At 41.8% G+C, this 23291-nt stretch overlaps 1 protein-coding gene across 1 annotated transcript in view; it reads right to left on the bottom strand.

Moving 5' to 3' along the window:
- Fbxo42 (F-box protein 42) overlaps positions 1–23291 on the bottom strand; it is a 57846-nt gene that overhangs the window by 15437 nt on the left and 19118 nt on the right. Inside the window, exons 3-5 of the mRNA XM_090335741.1 lie at positions 22294–22560; positions 20730–20846; positions 10686–10820 (exon numbers count right to left, since the gene is read on the bottom strand). Of these exons, the coding sequence (XP_090191867.1) occupies positions 10686–10820; positions 20730–20846; positions 22294–22543 (502 nt within the window). The 5' untranslated portion in view covers positions 22544–22560. The remainder of the gene's footprint in view (positions 1–10685; positions 10821–20729; positions 20847–22293; positions 22561–23291) is intronic.

The raw sequence follows: 23291 nt of genomic DNA, 5'->3' as shown, positions 1-23291 counted from the left end.
ACACACTACCCCTTGAGCCACAGCACCACTTCCACCACACTTCCTATTTTCTAGTGGTTAACTGGTCTCTGGGTCTCCACTGCCAGGACTGGCTTTGTACCATGATCCTCAGATCTCAGCCTCCTGAGTAGGTAGGACTACAGACATGAGCCACCAGCACCCAGTACTACATGTGTTTTGTTTTGTGAGTCACTTGAACCTAAATAGGGGTTTTGGGGAGCCATAGTTCAGAGCTTGTCAGTCAGAAGCACAGGGGCTTGGGGTTAATATCTGAGGCAAGAATAGGCTTGCAACCCAGCCCTGAACATGTGGAACCTGACAACTGTCCCCATATAGAAAGTATTAGAACTCACTTGAGGGCCATGAGTTTGGCCTAGTGGTAGAGTGCTTGCCTAGCATGCACGAAAACCTGGATTCGATTACTTCATACCCCATACATAGAAAAAAACTGAAAGTGGTGCTGTGGCTCAAGTGGTAGAGCTTTAGCCTTGGGAAAGTCCAAGGACAGTGCTCGGGCCCAGAGTTCAAGCCCCATGACTGGCAAAAACACAATGACTGGCAAAGAACTGAATTGAATTACAGGCCACTCAGTAGTGACCCTACTCGCAAAACTGACGCCTGCTTGCTAGTAAGGAGAAATCTCTATACCTTTTAAGAACACTGAAGTGCCCTGTGTTGCCCAGCAGTGTGAGAGTATAGAGGAAAACATTATCTTCCCTACACACAGCTGTGTACATCCATAAAAACCTGCCAGGTGTACATTTAAAAGAGTTGTGCATTTTACCAAATGCATAATATTATTAAATACAATTTTGTGGGGAAAAATGAATAACATATCAAAGCTAGTAAACTAAAAGCCAAGCTCCCACTATTCTCACATGACATGGATTACTTTAGCCAGGAAACACCAAAACAAATACTCATAAAATTTAAATTCCTTCACCTGCTTACCAGACATGAGGCCCCAAGTTCAAACCCCAGTTCAACATTCCTCAGAAAACTTCTGTGTGAGGTAAACAGGATCTATTATAAGAATAGGAACTTAGGGCTGGGAGTTTGGCCTAGTGGTTAAAGTGCTTGCCTAGCATGCATGAAGACGCGGGTTCGATTCCTCGGTACCACATACATAGAAAAAAGCCGGAAGTGGTGCTGAGGCTCAAGTGGTAGAGCTCTAGCCTTGAGAAAAACCCAAGGACAGTGCTCAGGCCCTGAGCGCAAGCCCAGGACTGGCGGGGAAAAAAAAAAAAAAAAAAAAAAAAAGAATAGGAACTTAGCCAGGCGTGGTGGCTCACTCCTATAATCCTTGCTACTCAGGAGGCTGAGATCTGAAGCTCAAGGTTCAAAACCAGCCCAGGCACAAAATGACCTGAGACTCTTATCTCCAATTAACCGCCAGAAAAAAAGAGTGGAGCTTGGCTGAAGGGTAGGTTGGTAGTCTTGAGCTGAAGAGCTCAGGGATATGGCCCAGGCCGAGTTCAAGCCCCATGACCCACAAAAAAAAAAAAAAAGAATAGGAAGAACTTATTCCTCAACAAAAATGCAAGTACTTTATATTGTATGTATATAAACAGAATAGCAAGTTACATTTTAATATTATGCAATTGGATTTGAGAATGATGATTAAAGCCAATTCAAACACAAAATCACCACCAGAAAGAATTATGGAATTGAGGACATTATCAGAGACATGTGGAAAAAAAAATCAAGGCACTGTTCAAAAAGCTCAAGGAGGCATGGCTTAGCTATAGAATATGTGCCTAGAAAATGTGAGTTCCTGTGCTCAAATGCTAGTACTGAAAAAAGAGGGGAGGGGAGGGAAGGAGTTCATTTCTGAAATAATCAGTAAGATGCTAGCTTTCAAGTTTATTGAAAGGACAAATGGCTCCCAAGGTGGGTGCTACTGACTCACACCTGTAATCCTAGCTAGTCAAGGGGCTGAGATCTGAGGATCATAGTTTGAAATCAGTCTAAGCAGGAAAATCTGTGAGACTTCTTTTTTTCTATGAGACTCTTATCTCGAATTAACCACCAAAAAACTGGAAGTGGAGCTGCGATTCAAGTAGAGAGTATTAACCTTGCATACAAAAGCTCAGGGACAGTACCTAGGCCCTGAGTTCAAGTCCCAGGACTGGCGTGAGAAAAAAAAAATGTAGTCTCCTAAAATTCAAGTTGATATCTATAAATCAAGAAATGATCTATCATCATCTGCCAGAACACCCTGTAGATTCTTTACAAAACCCCTCAAAGTGACAAGAGCTAGAAAGCCTGAGAAACTGGCTGGATCCTAATTATAAACAACTACAAGATGAACCAGCAGGAGTTATTCCCTAGTACTATTAATTGTATTAGAATCTAATAGTCATTCAGGGGAACAAGCAGAAAACTTGGGGATAAAGTTCTTTGTTTTCTCCTTTTAGGATTATCTGCCAAATTTCACTTAGTACATAAAATAAAGTCAAGAGATCTAGATAACATTGGAGATATGCAGAGATAAGGTATCATGGAAAAGAAAGTATATTATGATCGTAAAAAAGTACTGTTAAAAGGTGGTAATATAACCTGACAATGGACAGAAACAATTCTGAGTGATTGAAGAGGGTTACTGCATAGAGAACTAAGAACATCCAAAGACTGCTTGTTAAAAAGGTAGGCAGGCAGGGTCACCATGTGGAGATCCAAAAGTTAAAGGTTCCAAGAAAAGTAACTGCTTATTCTCAAAGGCACAATGGCTTCTTCCTCAAGAAGTTTTGACGAGTTTAAGAATAAGTGACTGAGGGCCGGGAGTTTGGCCTAGTGGTAGAGTGCTTGCTTAGCAGGTTCGATTCCTTGGTACCACATACACAGAAAAAAGCCGGAAGTGGTGCTTTGGCTCAAGTGATAGAGTTCTAGCCTTGAGAAACCCCAAGGATAGTGCTCAGGCAAGGCCAAGGACTGGCAAAAAAAAAAAAAATGCCAGTGATTGTAAGAGGACTCCTGTCCCAAAGACTTGCAGCCCAAATGCAGCTAGCATAAAGCTTATAGAAGCCAAAACCACATATAGTGTGAGGACTAAACCTAACTGAAGTGTAAGTATAGCAAGCCAGGTGAGGAACTAAACCTAACAAAGGTGTTATACGTAAGAAAAGCAAACCAGAAGAGGGCATTTAAACCTAACAAATTAGCTAATATATTTGTTATTAATGCATTTGATAGCCAAGGAAAAAAATCCAAGAGGGACACAGGTAGTTCAGGAGAGGTGTGATTTGACAATTAAGATTAGGAGCCAGCCTGGATACACAAATCCCAGAAATTCTAATCACTAAGTAACCAAATAAAGCTGGAAGTAGAACTGTGGCTCCAGCATCAGCCTAAGGGAAAAGGCTGGGCAAAGTTCAAACCAAAAGGAAGAAAAGCATGTCACTTAGCTTTTTGGGAAGCAGGTTTTCACAAAAAACAGGGAAACACTCAGTAGATCACATAATGATTTAAATATAACAAAACAAATCTGACTGGGCACTTCTCTACATCAACTGAGTTGCATAATAAATGTGTAGAATTTTTTCTATTAATTTTTGATGTGCTTGGTCAAAACTGAATGTAATAAGTCCATGAATAATGTCAGTTTATCATATCAATATTGGTTTAGTAACTGTCACTGTATACTATACTAATCCAAATTGTCAACAATATAAAAATGATAAAGAATATATGGCAGTTATAAAAATCTATTTGAGCTGAGTGCTGGTGGCTCATGCTTGTAATCCTAGCTACTCAGGAGGCTGAGATCTGAGGATCGAACTTCCAAGCCAGCCTGGGCAGAAAAGTCTCTATGAGACTCTTATCTCTAATTAATCACTCAAAAATTGGAGTGGTGTTGTGGCTTAAGTGGTACAGCACTAGTCTTGAGCACAAAGAGGCTCAGAGTCAGTGCACAGGCCCTGAGTTCAAGCAACTGACAAATAAATTTTTTAAAAAATCTAATTTGAAGCTGGGCACCGTGGCTCATGCCTGTAATCCTAGCTACCCAGGAGGCTGAGATCTGAAAATAACTGTTCAAAGCCAGCCCGGGCAATAAAGAATTTGAGACTCTTATCTCCAATTAACCTCTAGAAAAGAGAAGGGGGGCAGAGGCTCAAGGGGTAGGGCAACAGCCTTGAGCTGAAGAGCTCAGGGATAGCGCCTAGGCCCAGAGTTCAAGACCCACGCATGACCCACCAAAAAAAAAAAATCTATTTGAGCTGGGAACAGGTGGCTCAAATCTGTAAATCCTAGCTGCTCAAGAGGCTGAGATCACAGTTCAAAGCCAACATGGACAAGGAAGTCCACAAGACTCTTACCTCCAAATGACCACCAAAATGCTCAACTGTGACTCAAGGGGTAGAGCACTAACCTTGAGTACAAAAGCTCAGAGACAGTGGCCAGACCCTGAGGACTGGCATGCACACACGTGCGCTCACCCACCCACAGTCTATTTGAAAAATTAAAAACCTGATCATATAAAGCTGACTATGATATGTCATACCTGTAATCTCATCAAGAGCGAGGCTGAGGCACGTGGATATCTCTCAATTTTGAGGACTGTCTAGGCTAAACAAATAACAAAACCTTGCCAGCACTGCCTCCCCTCCTAAAAAGGAAAATAGTCATAGAAAGACTAAAACTATTCACAGCATAAATTGGGAGAAAGAAAAACTTCAGAGACAAAATCTTGGGTTTCAGTCCTTGCTCTATTTTAATGGCCATGTGATTTTGTGACTCACTAGGCAGTTTTGAGTATCAGTTTCCTCATCTGTAAACAGGATAGCTTTAGTACGATCCTAATGAGGAAGATTAGATGGTATAAATATGAAGAGCCAACACTCACTTTTACAGCCCTCTCAAAGTCCATATGTACTGTCTAGAACACAGGCCCCTCTGACTGAGGAATAAGGTGGCTGCTAAGAGAGCACACTGATAAAGGAGAGTTACGATTTGAGCACATCATATGCCCACCTGGTACACTGTGCTAATACTGATAAAGCACAGATGGCATAACAAGAAAGCAAGTAGACAATCATGATTTCCTAATTTAGCTATATTTAGACTACACTAGGACATTTTTTCTTTCAAAATGCAGAGCCAACATCATATTCCCAAGCCTTAGATTAGTTTGCTAGGAGACCAAGGAATCTACCACCTAAGTAACTTCCTGATGATGACCTGTTTTCTAGAGAATTGTGACCTTATCTCTTTCTCATTTTTATAGAAAAGGAAATTGAGACCTAGAGATTACAGAAGTGAAGTTCAGAGGCAAGTAGCTGAGTGGCAGGGCCAAGAGTAGAATAGGCTATATATCCCTGTCTTTGAGCACATTCTTCTAAATAAAACAAAGGGCTTGAATCCATAAGCCATCACTTAGAACTCTATATGAAAGACCATAAACTGGAAAGAAAACAAAAACACGAGAAGGGGTATCAATGTATGAGAAGTAATGCACCTATTACCTGGTAAATGTAACTGTAACCCCTCTATACATTATCCCAGTAATAAAAAATCAAATCAATAGAAAGAAAGAAAGGAAGGAAGGAAGGAAGGAAGGAAGGAAGGAAGGAAGGAAGGAAGGAGGGAAGGAAGGAAGGAAGGAGAAAGTAAAAACAGAATCATTGGGAAATAAGATTCTAAAGGAAGAATGTGGTGGAAAGATCAACTGAGATTAAAAATGACAAATGTATGGGCTGGGAGTTTGGCCTACTGGTAGAGTGCTTGTCTAGACCTGGCTTCGATTCCTTGGTACCACATACATAGAAAAGGCTGGAAATGGTGATGTGGCTCAGTATCAACCTACAAGTAGAATGTGTCTTAGTCAAGGTTACTTTCTTGATCATTCTCCTCCAATCTCTCCTAACCCCACTCATTAATTCACGTGGCGGTCACAAAATTACCTTGAATATTATGATGCATATGCTTTCCCTTCCTCTCTCCATTATCTACAGCTCCCCCTGGGCCTCATTCCCCCACAAATATGTTCCATCCTCCCCCTTGCTCATTATGCTGCATCCACAAAAGTCTGTTTTCAGCTTCTCTCATTTGCCCTTGTTGCCCAGGGTCTTTGCGCAAGCTCTTCTCACTCACTCCACTCCACTCCTTATCTGTTAGGCCTCAGGAGGGGTAAAAAGTCTGTAGCTCTCATTCCTTTGTACAACTACTTAATGACTTTTTAAGAGAAGAAAAAAACAGCTCTGCCTTATATATTTCATTCCTCATTTATTGCCCTTGTAATTTCTAATGTTTGCTTGTTTTTCCTTTTACAATAAGCTCCTTATCTCTGGAAATTTTTCAGAAATACTAACTGTAGCTCTCCATCATCCATCACCACTTCACCCCAGAGGGAGCACTTCTAACACTCCATACTGCTAATCAGAGCCTGACCTTGTAGGATCCCAACTCAGACCTGCCGTAAAAAGCAATGTCCAAACCAGGCACCAGTGACTTACAGCTGTAATCCTAACTACTCAGGGGACCAAGATTAGGATGATCAAAGTGTTAAGCCAGCCCAGACAAAAAAAAAAAAAACTGGCTCAAAAATAACCATCAAGGGCTGGGAGTTTGGCCTAGTGGTAGAGTGCTTGCCTAGCATGCACAAAGACCCAGGTTCAATTCCAGGGTACCACATACATAGAAAAAAACGGAAGTGGTGCTGAGGCCCAAGTGGTAGAGCTCTAGCTTTGAGAAAGTACAAGGACAATGCTCAGGCCCTGAGCTCAAGCCCAGGACTGGCAAATAAAATAAAAAATAAAATAACCAGCAAAACAACAATAACAAACCAGGCTGGAGGTATGACTCAAGTAGTAGAGTACCTGCTAGAGCAAGAAAGCTAAGCAAGAGCAAGAGCACAAAGCCAGTGGCAGAAAAAAAAAAGAGGGTGGAGGTAGAGGGAGTAGAGAGGAGAGAGAAACAGGGCTTTGACTGTAAGTGCTCAGGCCCTGAGCTCAAGCCCAGGACTGGCAAAAAAAAAAAAAAAAAAAAAAGAAATATATTTCTTAGACAAGTGCTCATGGCTATAACTCCTAGCTACTCAGAAGACTGCGATCTATCAATATAGTTCAAAGCCAGCCTGGGCAGAAAAGTCCATGAGATTCTTGTCTTTAATCAACCACTAAAATCTGAAAGTAGAGCTGTGGCTCAAGTGGGTAGCATAACAACCTTGAGCAAAAAAAGTTCAGAGACAGGTGCATATGTGTGCATGTGTGTGTACAAGCATATATTGTTTAAGTCACCTAGTCTATGATATTTTGTTATGGCAGCTTAAGCTAAAGTACCATCCAAAACTAAGATGCTCCAGGCCCCTTGACAGATAAAACCAAACACACAAGTAAAAAAGATATCTACTATACAACATTCTCTACCAAGACCCCAATCCCAACCCCACTGCCTGCCTGCCTTACTACCTGCCCCAGCCTCTTATGTCTCCCATTGGATCTCTTTTTTTTGTTTCCTTCCGTGAGGTGCTAGAGACTAAACCCAAGGCCCTCTTTGTGCTAGGCAAGGGCTCTACCAGGGTGCACATTCCTAGTCCAAAAGCCGTATCTTTTTTTTTTTTAGAGGAGGGAAGTCTTGAGACTTGAACTCAAGAGACTGGGTACTTCTCCTGAGCTTCATTTGCTCAGGACTAGTACTCTACCACTTGAGCTATAGCATAACTTCTGGCTTTTTCTGTTTATGTGGTACTGAGGAATCAAACTCAGGGCTTCAGGCATGCTAGGCAAGCATTCTACCACTAAGCCACCTTCCCAGCCCAACAGCGACACTTTTGAAGACTAAACTAATTTGAAAAATTCTAAACCCCAGAGTGTCCATACAAGAAAGTCATGCCCAGTTGCTGAGGGTGAAAAGTGCTTGGCTGTTACAAAACAGTGCTAGTATTTTGTGACCAAAATAATCAAGGCTGCTTCAAATGGAGCCACTGCTTGCACATGCTCACCTGCTACAAGACTGTCTCAAAGGAGAAGGTGCACCCTCCTCTATGCTACCACCCAACCCACCTAGTTCCAAGAACTAAAATGAGCGGGTGACTCAGACACACCAACACCCACAAACAACTGAGTTTTGTTCGAAAACTCACTGGTGTTTCATTTAGGAAGTGATTTTGGTCAGGATTCATGACAGTACACAGAAACAATCCCTCAGGGAATCTTCCCACGGGATTACTGCTTGAAGCAGACTCTCACAGGATTCTTTATTAGACTATTGTTATGTTTTGGTTTTTTTTTTTTTTTGAGCTGACATTTAGAAAAGCTCAGTTTCCCCTCCTCTAGAACTAGGCTCTAATTGTAGAGTAGGGTTTGACATAAACTAGATTCTTTTTGAGAAAATCTGTTAGAAAATTACTTACAAGGTTCGAGTGCATGGCTCAAGTTCTACAATATCTGCTTGACTGCCTATCTAGCAAGTCTAACATCCTAAGTTCAAACTATAGGACTCACACAAAAATATAGAAAAATAAAATGAATAAGTAACTGAAGGGCCAGGAGTTTGGCCTAGTGGTAGAGTGCTTGCCTAGCATGCACGAAGACCCAGGTTCGATTCCCCAGTACCACATACATAGAAAAAAAAAAAAGCCGGAAGTGGTGCTGAGGCTCAAATGGTAGAGCTCTAGCCTTGAGAAAGTCCAAGGACAGTGCTCAGGCCCTGAGCTCAAGCCCAGGACTGGCAAAATAAGTAAATAAATAAATAAAAAGTAACCAAAGTAGTTGGTGGCAGGCCATAAAAGTCCCCAAGCCAGAGCTCTATTTGTGACCCTATGCACAATTACCAGTGAGGCTATGAGACAGAAAGGCAGTAGTACAGGTGCCACAGAATGCTGAGACAGATGCTCGTGCTGAGAAAATGTTCACATTGTATGACATTTGACTCCAGATATGAAGCAACATGCATTAAGTGTAGTAGAGACAAAGTGCCCAAAAGGGAGACTACCCAAAGTACAAAATACTGAGGCTCTAAAATAGTACTACCCTTCAAACTTTCTATAAGATTATAATTTTTTGGCCAGGGGCAATGGCTCATTCAATCCAAGCCACCCTGGGGTAAAAATCTGAATGATCATAGTTCAAGGCCATCCCCAAGCAAAAATTCAATGAGATTCCCATCTCAATAAATAAGCCAAGTATGGTGATTTGTAACTGTAATTCTAGCTTCTAGGGAGATACAGGTAGGAAGACCACAGTGCAAGGCAGCCCAAGTTAAAAGTATAAGCCTCTACTTAAAAAGGGGCTAGAGGTGTGGCTCAAATGGTAGAGTACTTGTCTAGAAAGCACACAACCCTGTTCAAATCCTAGCATACGCATGTACACATGTACACACACACACACACACACACACACACACACACACACACGGCCACATACAGGCACACACACATACACAAACACATTCTTTCATACTTTTAGTGGGTTTTGTTTTGTTTTGTTTTTTTGGGAGGGCGTGCAGGTCCTGGGGCTTGCACTCAGTGCCTGGGCACTGTCCTTGAGCTTTTTTGCTCAAGGCTAATGATTACTCTACCACTAAAATCACAGCTCCACTCTGGCTTTTTTTTTCTTAGCGAAGACATTTCTAAAAGGCCAGTGCTCCTAGTCATCAAAGCAGAATCAATGCCTAAACAAACAAGAAATGGCCTCCAAGGAAAACCAGTTCTCCCTAATCCCACAACTGAGTTTCAGTCTTCACAGGCCAAAAGCAGAATGTTTGGGGAAAGCTTGCCAGCAAGGAGAGCACAACACTTAAAACTTTAAAGGACTCAATTCCTCCCTTGTACTAGCTACTCCACTTTTACAGTGTTGTTTCAAACTGTCCTGTCTTGTGAGGGGAAAAAAGCAAAAACAAAAACAAAACCCTGTGCTTTAACTTAAAACCTACTCCTAAAAGGTTAAATCATAAAGAAAAAGAGAGTCTAGTTTTCTTTAGCCAGAACTCTGACACAGTGGGACAGAGCAGGAGTGTACCTCCTATGGAATCTTCCCACACTTCTGAGTTGTTAAGAGTGACTAGCAGAGGCATGTCTCAAATATCTGAGCTGGCAAGAACAAAAGATATTCAGCGACCTTAACCCTGGGATAACAGCAACTGTCAGTCAACTACAGTTCTCACGACTCTGTGTTCTGCTGTTACCTCAACTTCATTCCAAAATAGCACGTCATACCTGTAGAACTTGAGAAAGCCATACAGATGAATTCACATTGTAATACAGTGGTTTAGCACATCAGCAATATTAATGGTAAAGTACATATTTTCTTTAATGCAAAAAAATTAGACAAAGCTGGGCGCTGGTAGCTCACACCTGTAATCCTAGCTACTCAGGATGCTGAGATCTGAGGACTGAGGTTCAAAGCCAGCCCAGACAGGAAAGTCTGTGAGACTCTTATCTCCAAACAACCAAAAAACCAGAAGTGGCTCTGTGGCTCAAGTGGTAGAGTAATATCCTTGAGCTGAAGAGCTCAGGAACAGCACCCAGGCCAAGTTCAAGACCCAGGACCGACTGACCAAAAAAACAAAACAAAACAAAAAAACACAAAGATTTAGACACGCATACTATTTATAGCATTTACAAAGACTTGAAAGGATCTGGGGCAACAGTAACCAACACTTGAAACCAAGAGCAAAAAATACAAAAGTAGTTTCCATGTCATGTGAGTTACCTGGTAAAAAGGCAAGATGAGCATTTCTCCTCTTACCTGAAGCCAAAGGTCGAATCCACTCTTTGCTATTTAGGTCGAGTCTCCAGAGGTCATTGAAGGCAGCATTGCAGCTGCTCTGGGTACAGCCTCCAAACACATACATAGACTGATTTGCATCATAATAGCATGCACCTAGGAAAAAACAGTAAATATGTAACTGCACTTTAATTCTGAAATACTTTAGTCAGCCCATGTTTCTCAAAGCTACAATATTCTGCACATTTTAGTGTGTATGCCAGTGCTGGGGCTGACCTCAGGGCCTAGACACTGTCCTTGAGCTTCTTTTGCTCAAGGCTAGCACTCTTGTCATTTGAGTCACAGCTCCACTTGCAGCTTTTTGTGTGATTAAGAGTCTCATGGATGTTTCTGCCTGGGCTGGCTTCAAACACCAATCCTCAGACCACAACCTTCCAAGTAGCCAGGCTTACAGGCATGAATCACCAACACCTGACTATTCTAAACATTGTGTTTGTTGTCAGGTACTGAACAATTTTTTTTATAATCAGCCTCGTATCTTCAGATTGATTGATACCATATTACTCATTAATACAAAGCCCAGAGAAAAGTTACAAAAATTTTTATTTCTGAGCACACTAAGTAAACTGGTAATATGTCATTAAGCAACATAGACAAAATCCAGCAACAGATCAAGGGGTGTTCAATGAGTGAAATTCCAGTGCAACTGCACGATTAATCTAAATCTCTATCATCACCCTGTAAGGCAAGACAGATTATGCTAGCAGCTGTCCTCTATTCTCCATTCTTCTCCTCTAAGTCTCACATTTTTGTATTTTAAAATGAAACCTGAAGTACATTCAAATGTTGACATGAAACACAATGAAACTATGAAAACAATTTTAAGTACAACCAGAATTCATTCATATGGTCCCAAAATGCTCCAAAGCGATGGAAAGAAAAAGCATGAAAGGTATTACGTCACAAGGCATATCCACAACTACAAACACGTGCTGGCTGGTACTAACTGGACAATCAACACAGTGAGAAACATTTTGTGTGTGTGTATGTGTGTGTGTCATGGGGCTTGAACTTGGCCTGGGCACTGTCTCTGTGCTCTTCAGCTCAAGGCTACTGCCTTATCCCTGGGCTTAGGTGTTGTCCCAGAGCTCTTCAGCTCAAGGCTACTGTCCTACCCTTGAGCCACAGCCCCTCTTCCCCTTTTCTAGTGATAAGAGTCTCATGGTCTTCAGTGCATGGGCAGGCTTTGAATCAAGATCCTCAGATCTCAGCTTCCTGAGTAGATAGGATTACAGGCCTGAGCCACTGTGCCTGGCAAGAAACATTTACCCAAACACCAATGAAGTCTTCGAGAAGAAAATGCTTCCTTAATTGATGACTACATATATCATCACTGAGAAAGAGATGCCAAGAGACAAACTATTCATTTCCCTTAAACCAGAAAGACAGAAGCCACAATCTAGCTGACATGCCTGGGTGCTAAGCTCTGCCATCCAGCCACTTAATGAGAGGCTCATTGGAAAAGATGACCAAACTCCCTACAGACTCGCATTCACTGGCTTAGATTTCAGGAAAAGGCTCCAACAAAGCCTTATTTTCATTCCACTTCATCATGCGTGCCCAGGGGAGAAAGTTCTCTCCATTTTTACTGGAATTAACAGGTAGGACTTCATACAATAGGAAGGAGAAAGGGAGAAGCAATTGAGGGTGTGCTGCACTAATGCTTGGCTTCAGTGATTACTTAGCTATTTGTGGGTTCAGTTCAGTTTCACACACACAATTATTTTTAAGATATCTTCTGAACTATGACACCACTTATTCAAGTACAGGAAAAGGGAAATACTACTACTTTTGACTCATCTGGTGGCAGTACTCTCTCTTAGGACAAGCCCTGGTGAGGCCCAAGAAGGAATCTCTACATTAGAAGCTCAAGTCAATTAAAGCAGGGTTTCTTCAGTTAAATCCAATAGTTTCAGTCAGTGGAAATAAATTCAAATTACCTGATTGCTGACACTATGTAATACTAAAGCTGAAGGCTTTTCATCAACAGAGAAAATACAGATAGAATAGAACCCGGGTCTTCATGCATGCTAGGCAAACACTACCACTAGGCCCCTATTGTTGTCCCCCCCCCCCCCCATCACTGGACTTGAACTATGGGCCTGGGCGCTGTCCCTGAGCTCTTCAGCTCAAGGCTACTGTCCTACCCATGAGCCACAGCACCACTTCTGGTTTTCTGGTGCTTAGCTGGAGATAAAGAGTCTCATGGACTTTAGGGCCCGGGCTGGCTTTGAACTGCGATCCTCAGATCTCAGTCTCCTGAGTAACTAGGATTACAGACATGACCTACTGGCTCCCTACTGTTGCTTTTAAACATAGCTTCAAGGGCCGGGAGTTTGGCCTAGTGGTTAAAGTGCTTGCCTAGCATGCATGAAGACCCGGGTTCGATTCCTCGGTACCACATACATAGAAAAAAGCCGGAAGTGGTGCTGAGGCCCAAATGGTAGAGCTCTAGCCTTGAGAAAGTCCAAGGACAGTGCTCAGGCCCTGAGCTCAAGCCCAGGACTGGCAAAAAAAAATAGCTTCAAGTCACCTTTCTTTCTTTCTTTCTTTCTTTCTTTCTTTCTTTCTTTCTTTCTTTCTTTCTTTCTTCTTTTTCCTTTTTATTTTTGGTCTTGAGGCTTGAACTCTGGGCCTGAGCACTGTTCCTGAGCTCTTGAGCTCAAGGTTATCACTCTACCTCTTGAGCCATAGCACCACTTCTGTTTTTCTGGTGGTTAATTGGAGGTAAGAGTCTCACAGACTCTCCTGCCCAGGCTGGTTTTAAATCGTGATTCTCAGATCTCAGCATCCTGAGTAGCTAGGATTATAGGCATGAGCCATCAGTGCCCAGCTCTTCCAGTCTATTTCTAAATGAGGCTTTTGGGGGGGCGGGGCAGGGGTGCTAGTCATGGGGCTTGAACTCAGGGCCTGAGCACTATCCTTGGACTTTCTCAAGGATAAGGCTCTACCACTTGAGCCACAGAACCACTTTCAGCTTTTTTTTTTTTTTTTAAACGTATGTAGTACCAAGGAATCAAACCTGGGTCTTCATGCATGCTAGGCAGGCACTTTATTACTAGTCCCAACTCCTGGCCCCTCTAAATGAGTTTTTAAGTCCATATCCCATTTCTATTAAGAAGTACAGTCCCGGGGCTAGGAATGTGGCTTAATGGTAGAATGCTTACCTAGCATTCATGAAGCCATGGGTTTGATTCCTCAGTACCACATAAACAGAAAAAGCCAGAAGTGGAGCTTTGGTTCACATAGTAGAGTGCTAGCTTTGACCAAAAGAAGTTCAGGGTCGGTGCCTAAGTTCAAGCTCCAGGACTGGAAAAGAAAGAAAGCAAGAAAGAAAGCAAGGAAGAAAGGAAGGAAGGAAGGAAGGAAGGAAGGAAGGAAGGAAGGAAGGAAGGAAGGACAGAAATGGGGAGGGGGAAGAAGGGAGGGAGGAAGGAAGGAAAGAAGAAAGGAGAGCCCCAGCCAGAACTGGAGACATGGCATATGGCTCAAGTGATAGAACACCAATCCTAAGCAAAAACGCTGAGAGGTCCTAGTTCACGTCCTAGTATTAACATAGGCAGAGCTTACAGCTGTAATCCTAGCTCCTCACAAGAGACTGATATCTGGAGGCTTAATTAGTGGAGCCACATTTCCATCTCCACTAAAAGAGTTCAACTCCAGATATCTTGGTTCCTTCAGACTTATTTAGAACTAGCTACCCCAACAAATGTGGAAATTTTGAACTAAACTGTACTAGGCGTAAAATATTCTTCCTTTTGATAATCCAGGGCTTGAACTCAGGAGCTAAAACTCTGCTTTGCTTGCTCAGCTGGTATTCTACCAGCTACACCTCAGGTCTGGCATTTTTCTAGTTAACTGGAGATGGAGTTGTGCAGACTTTTCTGCCTGAGCTGGCTTTGAACCATGATCCTTCTCTGACTTTAGCCTCCTGAATAATAATTATAATAATAATATAGTTGTTATTGTACTATGACAATCCAGATCTTTAGAGAACAGAAAACGGTAATGTTCTATAGCTTCCAAAATCCTAAATGGTGCTCAGTAATGATGGCTAATTAGACAAATCAATATCGTAACTACAGAGTCAAAGGCTAATTTTTGTCCCTCTGTCCCTCATAGACAATCTTAGCAGCTGCTCCCTCCTTGTAGCAAAGGAGCACAGTGCCTTTATTTCTCAAAGAGATAGCAAACATTCTTCTTCTCTATTTGGATTGAAAACCAAGTCAGCAGCTGGGCCCCAGGAGGCCCTTACCACATGTATTTTAATCCTATACTAAATTAGGGCAATCCGCATTTTTCTGTTTCACTTTAAGCAAACCAAGTTTTCTGAAAGAGGAAAGGACAGCATCAAGTATGTAAAGCAAGTAAGACTAAGATTGAAATGGCAAGTTTTATACACAACTACATTCTCTCTTTTTTTGAGGGGGTGTCAAAGAACTTAAACTCAGAACCTGGGCAGTGTCCCTGAGTTTTCTGCTCAAGGCTAGGACTCTACTACTTGGCGACACAGCTCTACTTCCATTTTATAATAGTGGATAATTGGAGATGTGAGTCTCACAGATTTTTCTATACTCTTAAGAGCTACTCTGAGTACCTAAGATTACAAGTATAGGCCATTAGTACTCAGCATGCATGCGCTCTCTTTTCTCCTCTCCCTCTCCCTCTCCCCCCCCCCCCCCCCCCGCTTTCTCTCTCTCGTTGGTAGTGGGACTTGAACTCTGGGCCTGGGCATTGTCCCTGAGCTCTTCAGCTCAAGGCTACTGCCCTACCCCTTGAGCCAAGCACCACTTCTGGTTTTCTCTCACATTCTTGGGTCGGGAGTTTGGATCTCAGCCTCCTGAGTACCTAGGATTACAAGCATGCACACAGCTCAACTATCTTAAGCATCCTGCTCAATTGCTTATTGCTTATTTTTATTTAAGATACCTAGATGCTGAACTTCAGTGTAAAAACTGAAGTTCCAATGGGACTTTTAGAAAAAAATAAGAATCTTAGCACCTCCAGTTTTCAAATAGTTTGAGCTGAAGAGCTTAGGGACAGTGCACAGGCCCAGAGTTCAAGCCCCAAGACAAACCAAAAAAAAAACAAAAAAAAAAAGTTATGGCTGGGGGCTGGAGATATGACTCAAGTAGAGCTAGCTCTTTCCTGGCAAGCAAGTGGCTCTGAATTCAAAGCACAGTACAACTAAACAAAGATAAAGTGAAATAAAATTGAATTTAAATTTCAGGAGACTGAGATCTGAGGATTAAGGTTCTAAGCCAACCCAGGCAGAAAAACCTCTGAGATTCTTATCTCCAACCAGCAAAAAGAAGTAGAAGTTCAAGGGGCCGGGAGTTTGGCCTAGTGGTTAAAGTGCTTGCCTAGCATGCATGAAGACCCGGGTTCAATTCCTCGGTACCACATACATAGAAAAAAGCCGGAAGTGGTGCTGAGGCTCAAGTGGTAGAGCTCTAACCTTGAGAAAGTCCAAGGACAGTGCTCAGGCCCTGAGCTCAAGCCCAGGACTGGCAAAAAAAAAAAAAAAAAAAAAAAAAAGAAGTAGAAGTTCAAATGGTAGGTTGACAGCATCGAGGGAAAAGGCCAAGGAAAAGTAAAAGGCCCTGAGTTCATGTCCCAGTATAAGCACACCTAATCCCAGCTACTCAGAATGTTAAGAACTAATGATGGAACTTTGAAGCTAACACAGACATACAAATTCATGAGACTCTCATCTCCAATTACCTGAAGAAAGCTAAAATTGGAAGAATGGTCATTTTAGTCATGAACCAAAAACCTAAGTGAGAGCTTGAAGCCCTAAGTTCAAGCTCTAGTATCAGCACACATACCAATACAAATATCAAAACAATGTAAAGAATATTATGACTGTGGATTCCAGTTGAAGTGGGGTTTGATTGTGACATGAGTTATTATTAGAAGGTATATATCTCAAATTACTATCTAACAACCCATATTCAAAGACAAATCAACATTCATGATTTAATTATATCACATCAAGAAAATAGCTCTTCATAGTTCAAAATACTTTTCTTTTTTTTTCTTTTATTTTTGTTTTTCCTGTCATAAGACTTGAACTCAAGGCCTGGCTGCTATCTTTGAGCTTCTTTTTGCTCAAGGCTCTAATACTACCACTTGAACCACAGCTCTTCTTCCAGTTGTTTTTTGTTTGTTTGTTTGTTTTTTCTTTTAGTGATGGCCATCAGAGTAACATGGACTTTCTTGCCTGGGGACTTTGGACCACATTCCTCAGATCTTAGCCTCCTAAGTAGATAGGATTACAGGTGTGAGCTCTCAGTACTGGCTTCAAAATACTTCACTACTGCACCACAAGCAGTTCAAATGCATGTTTTCCAATAATTTCCATTTCCATGGTTCATGGGGTATTCCCTATAGGCTACTAGAGCAAATGGCACATTCCCAATTTTTTAACTTTCAGATATTAAATACTCTTTTGTTTGCCTACTTGTCTCCAGGGAAAGGGCCTGAGGCATTTATCCCAAGCTTAAAGAGAATATGCTGTCCTGCATTTCACTTCTACAAGCCAGAACATATTTGATAAAGTTTTATTATGTAACTCAGGAACAGTCAAGAATGGTTCTCCAGTCTGGGCCTGCTGGCTCCTGCAGGAGCAGGGCTGGCAGTTTGTGGAACTCCTTAACTGCAATAAAAGCCTGAACACTAAAAGCTTTCCAAAGTATGATGCTGAGAACTCAATAAACCTGAAAAGGATATCTCATTCAAGGCTCACACGATTAGCCACACGCAAATTCACAAAAACTAGAAGAAATCTTTTCACATTGCCTAGTTTTGTTTTGCCTGGGCTTGAACTTAAGGCCTGGGCACTGTACCTAAGCCTTTGTGGCTCAAAGCTAGTACTCTACCACTTGAAACACAGCACCACTTGCAGCTTTTTCTCAGTAATTTTTTTTTTTTTTTTTATGGGTCATGCGGCTTGAACTCGGCCTGAGCGCTGTCCCTGATCTCTTCAGCTCAAGGATACCAACCTGACCTTGAGCCAAGTCCCACTTCCATTTTCTAGAGGTCAATTGGAGATAGGAGTCTCTGGTTCTTTTGTTCCTGGGCTGGCTTTGAACCTTGAACCCCAGATCTCAACCTCTTGAGTAGCTAGGATTACAGGCGTGAGCCACTGGTGCCTAGTTTTGCCTGCCCCCCACCCTTGCTTTTTTATAAACTTCAACTCAGGACCTGGGCGCTGTCCTTGAGCTTCTTTTGCTCAAGGCTAGTACTCTTTTTTTTTTTTTTTTTTTTTTTTTTTTTGCCAGTCCTGGGCTTGAGCTAAGGGCCTGAGCACTGTCCTTGGACTTTCTCAAGGCTAGAGCTCTACCACTTGAGCCTCAGCACCACTTCTGGCTTTTTTTTCTTTCTATGTATGTGGTGCCGAGAAATCGAATCGGGGTCTTCGTGCAGGCTAGGCAAGCACTTTAACCACTAGGCCAAACTCCCGGCCTAGGCTAGTACTCTTATCAATTGAGCCATAGTACTACTTCCAGCTTTTTCTGTTTCTATGGTACTGAGGAATCAAACAGAGGTGTTTCATGAATGCTTGGCAAGTACTCTATCACAAAACCACATCCCCAGCCCCTTTGCCTGCTTTTTTGTCCTAGGCTTCTATCTAGGAAAATCTGTATTGCATACTTATTTGTTATGGACTAACTATTGTTGACATTTACTGTTCTTATAATCACAGAGTCCTTCACTGTCATTCACTCACAGTTTAGAACTAGCAGAGTACCTCAATGACACTTAAGTCCCCTGGTCCCCAGAAGTCCAGGAATCACACTTGAAGATCCACTGCTTTAGGCACTTTATATCACCACAAGTACAAATAGATCCTTGAGAGAACTAAAAAACACAATAGTTTGGCCTGTTTCTTCAACCTATTTAGATCCAACTCAAAGACAATGAGTTATAATTATTTATTGAACATCTGAATATGAAAGACTAAAACATATGGAGTACCTAGATGCTAAAATGATCCTGTATGCTTATCTTGTTATTTATTTTTTAAATTTTATTTATTTATTTATTATTTATTTATTTTTTTAGCAGTCCTGGGCTTGAGCTCAGGGCCTGAGCACTGTCCTTGGACTTTCTCAAGGCAAGAGCTCTACCACTTGAGCCTCTGCACCACTTCTGGCTTTTTTTTCTTTCTATGTATGTGGTGCCGAGGAATCAAACCCGGGTCTTCGTGCATGCTAGGCAAGCACTCTACCACTAGGCCAAACTCCCGGCCCCTAATCTTATTTATATCCCTAGTCAATCCAGTGTGACTAAGAGAACAGAAAGATATATTTTCTTCTGAGATTATATTGCAAAAACTAAGTGTCTGTCTACCTGTCCCCACCCCCCCCCCCAGATCATTTGTTCAATGGGAAGCTACAGCTGCAATGTTTGAACAACTCTATGGAGAGGTCTGTGTATAAATAATTGGAATCTCCTGTCCACAGCTCCTTGAACAAATTTGGAAGCAGTTCTTGATTCCTAGTTAAGTCTTTAGGTGACCATGACCTTGGCCAAGAGATTGATGGCCGCCTCATAAAACACCCTGAGACAGAATTCCCAAATAAGCCACTCCCAAATACCTGACCTCAAAACTCTGAAATAAGAAATGTATTAAGCTTTATTTCTGAGCAGCCACTTTTACCACACTGGTCTAACATAGACCACATACTTCTCACTTCTATGAAAGGAAATGAGTTATTAATGGATTAGAACAGTGTCTACAAAAATTAATTAAAATAAAGACTTAGGGTGCAGAGTTTGGCCTAGTGGTAGAGTGCATGCCTAGCATGCACAAAGACCAGGGTTCGATTCCTCGGTACCACATACATAGAAAAAAGCCAGATGTGGTGCTAAGGCTCAAATGGTAGAGCTCTAGCCTTGAGAAAGTACAAGGACAGTGCTCAGGCACTGAGCTCACGCCCAGGACTGGCAAATAAATAAATAAATAAAAATAAAAATAAAGACTTAAAGAGTGAGAGGCATGACTTAAGAGACAATGTCTACTTAGCAAGTGTAAGGTCTAAGTTCAAACCACACTACTGCCCTAAATAAATAAGTTAATTGTAGATTAAAAGATCTGAATTACATATATTTATTAGAATGTTTCCTTTTTCTTTTCTTTTTTTTTTTTTTTTTTTTTGGTGGTTCATGGGGATTGAACTCTGGGCCTGTGTGCTGTCCCTGAGCTCTTCAGCTCAAGGCTACCCTACCCCTTGAGTCACAACCCCACTTCCCATTTTCTAGTGATTAATTGGAGATAAGTATCAGGGGTCTTTAGTGCCCAAGGTAGCTTTGAACTGAGATCCTCAGATCTCAGCCTCCTGAGTATCTAGGATTACAGGCATGAGACACTAGCACCTGGCTCAGAATGTTTTCTCTATAATTTTATTATTAAAACTTGTTTTAGGGCCAGGAGTTAGTGGTAGCACTCTAGTGGTAGAATGCTTGCCTAGCATGCCCAAAGACCCAGGTTCAATTCCTCAGTACCACATAGAAAAAAAAAAAAAAAAAAAGCCAAAAGTGATATTGAGGCTCAAGTGGTAGAGCTCTAGTCTTGAGAAAGTCCAAGGACAGTGCTCAGGCTCTGAGCTCAAGCCCAGGACTGGCAATTAAAAAAAAAAAAAAGATTTAGTGCCATGCCCTGGCTACTCCTGAGGTCTCATGAATACCCTCACCCTTGGTCCTATTTCCCCTCACATGATGTTGCATGTTTAAAACACATAGAACTCTTTGGGATGCAGAAAAAGATGAATATAAAATTATTCACAAAGTATCAATTATTCATTTTTGTCACTGATTTACATCTCCAGCCCTTACAAAAAGACAAAAGGCTCACTTTTTCCTAATTCTGATTATAAACTTAATATAAATTCGCATTTTATATTTCTTGCATTAAAAAGCAGGACAAAATTAATGCATCCAAAACAGTCTCTAGAAACCTGGCACAGCAGAGATCTATCTGCTCTTACAGCAGACACTTACTATGTGAGAACCGTTGAGTGATGGGGGTCCCAGGATAAGGGTAGGTTCGGCTTTCCCACTGAATGTTTCCTTCCTGGATAGCCTTCATGAAGCCATGGTAACACTGGTGTGCTACACCTAAAGACAAAAGGAACAAATGCCTTAGCCTGGACATGTAGCTTGCAGATGAAATTATATAAACAGTCTCTTAACTACTTTATATTTATTTGTTTGTTTTTGCCAGTTCTGAGGCTTGAACTCTAGGCCTGGGTACTGTCCCTGTGCTCAAGGCAAGCACTCTACCATTTGAGCCACAGCACCACTTCCAGTTTTTTCTGTGCATATTGTACTGAGAACACAGGACTTCATGCATGCATTCTCAGCCTTCTGTATAAGTTTTTTGAGAAAATCCAATTTATTATTTTTCTTTTGGTGTGGGGAGGTCAGTCATGGGGCTTGAACTCTGAGCCTGGGTACTGTCCCTGAGCTCTTCAGCTCAATGCTAGTGCTCTACCATTTGAGCCACAGTGCCATTTCCAGCTTTCTGGTGATTAATGGAGATAAGAGTATCACAGACTTTTTGTGTATGGGCTGGCTTTGAATCACGATCCTCAGATCTCAGGCTCCTAAGAAACTAGAATTATAGGTGTGAGCCACCAGCATGTAGCTATTTTCTTTCATTTTTGTTGAGTCATGGAATTCAAAAATTTCAGGATTACATATTTTCAAATCAGAATTATAGAACTTTAAAAATTCGAAGATCCACCGGACACAGTGGCTCACACCTATAATCATAACTACTCAGGAGGCTAAGATCTGAGGATCAAGGTTCAAAGCTATAAAGTCCATGAGATTCTTATCTCCAATTAACCACCAGAAAACCGGAAGTGGCCCCATGGCTCAAGTGAACTGAAGAGCTCAGGGACAACACTCAGGCCCAGAGTTCAAGTTCCCCCGAAAAAAGCTAGCCTAGGCAGGAAAGCCCATGAAACTCTTAGCCCCAATTAACCAACAAAAGCTGAAAGTGGAGTTATGGCTTAAGTGGTAGAGAGCTAGCCTTGAGCAAAAAGCACAAAGACAGTGCCTAGTCCCTGAATTCAAGATACAGGACTGGCCCTTAATAAATGAATAGTAAATAATAAAGTAAGAAGAGAAGAAAAGTGTGTTACCAGCTGGGTGTAGTGGCTCATGCCTATAATCCTCCAATTAGCCTCTAGAATTAATCTCCAATTAACCTCTAGAAAATCATGAAGTGGGACTTGGCTCAAGGGTAGGGCGCTAGCCTTGAGCTGAAGAGATCAGGGACAATGCCCAGGCCCAGAGGTAGAGCAATAACCTTACGCTGAAGAGCTCAGGGACAGTGCTCAGGCCGAGTTCAAGCCCTATGACAGACACACAGACACACACACACACACACACACCACACACACACACACACACACACACACACACACACACACACACACACACAGTGCATTTCCTACTAACTTCCAAAATCACAACGCGTTTAAAGGCAAAGAAAGGAAATAGGGAGTTTAAAAATAAATCACTCAATAAATTGTAAGAACTTCTATTTTCACAGTACCTTTGATAAGTCGATACCACTGTTTACAGACAAGAGCAGCAGTTTTGTGTTCCTGATATGGTGAGAGGAAGGACAAGATGTACTCCAAAACCTCTTCTGGCAGCTCAGACATAGACCTATTATGCCTAGCCTGTTCAACCTCCAGTACAGGCTGGGGGTCCTCATCTTGCTCCATTGTTCCTTCCAGCACAGTTTCTTCTTGGTCCACAGCCATGAAACTGTCATCTTCACTGTCTGAGGAGCTGGCCATGACATCCCACTCCACAGCTACAGGTAAAAAAAAACAACACTAGCATATGACTGTCACAAACTCAGAAATGACTCTGCAAACAAATAAAAAAAAAAATCCCTTTCCACACTTGGTAGGAAATCATTCCAGAACTTCCCTACACTAGTTAGGAGCCATCTTCATTTCCTAGGTAGCAATCAAGCACACCTACCTGTTGACAAAAGTTTTTAATTATACATTTTCTTCTCTCAACTAAAAATTAGAATGAAGTCAGGCACTGGTGGCTTATACCTCTAACCCTAGCAACTCAGTACACTGAGATCTGAGGATTTTGGTTCTAAGTCAGGCCAGGCAGGAAAGTCTGTTACTCTTATCTCCAATTAATCATCAGAAAATCAGAAATGACACTGTGGATCAAAGTGGTAGAATACTAGCCTTGAGCAAAAAGAGCTCAAGGCCAGCATCCAGGCCCTGAGTTCAAGCTTCAATGAACCCACCAAAAAACAAAAACAAAACACAAAAATCAACAACAAAACAAATCTAAAATGATATCCAAGATTCTGATATAACTTTTTTTTGTGTGTGTGGGTTATAGGGCTTAAACTCAGCCTGGGCATTGCCCCTGAGCTCTTCAGCTCAAGACTACGGCCCTACCCTTGAGCCAAACCCCACTTCCCATTTTCTAGAGGTTAAATGGAGGTAAGAGTCTCAGATCCTTTTATGCCTGGACTGGCTTTTTGAACCTTGATCCTCAGATCTCAGCCTCCTG

The sequence above is a fragment of the Megascapheus bottae genome, chromosome 6 (assembly GCF_031878675.1).
Source record: "Megascapheus bottae isolate mThoBot1 chromosome 6, mThoBot2.hap1, whole genome shotgun sequence".
Taxonomy (NCBI): domain Eukaryota; kingdom Metazoa; phylum Chordata; class Mammalia; order Rodentia; family Geomyidae; genus Megascapheus; species Megascapheus bottae.
This window is presented reverse-complemented; position numbering and strand designations above follow the sequence as displayed.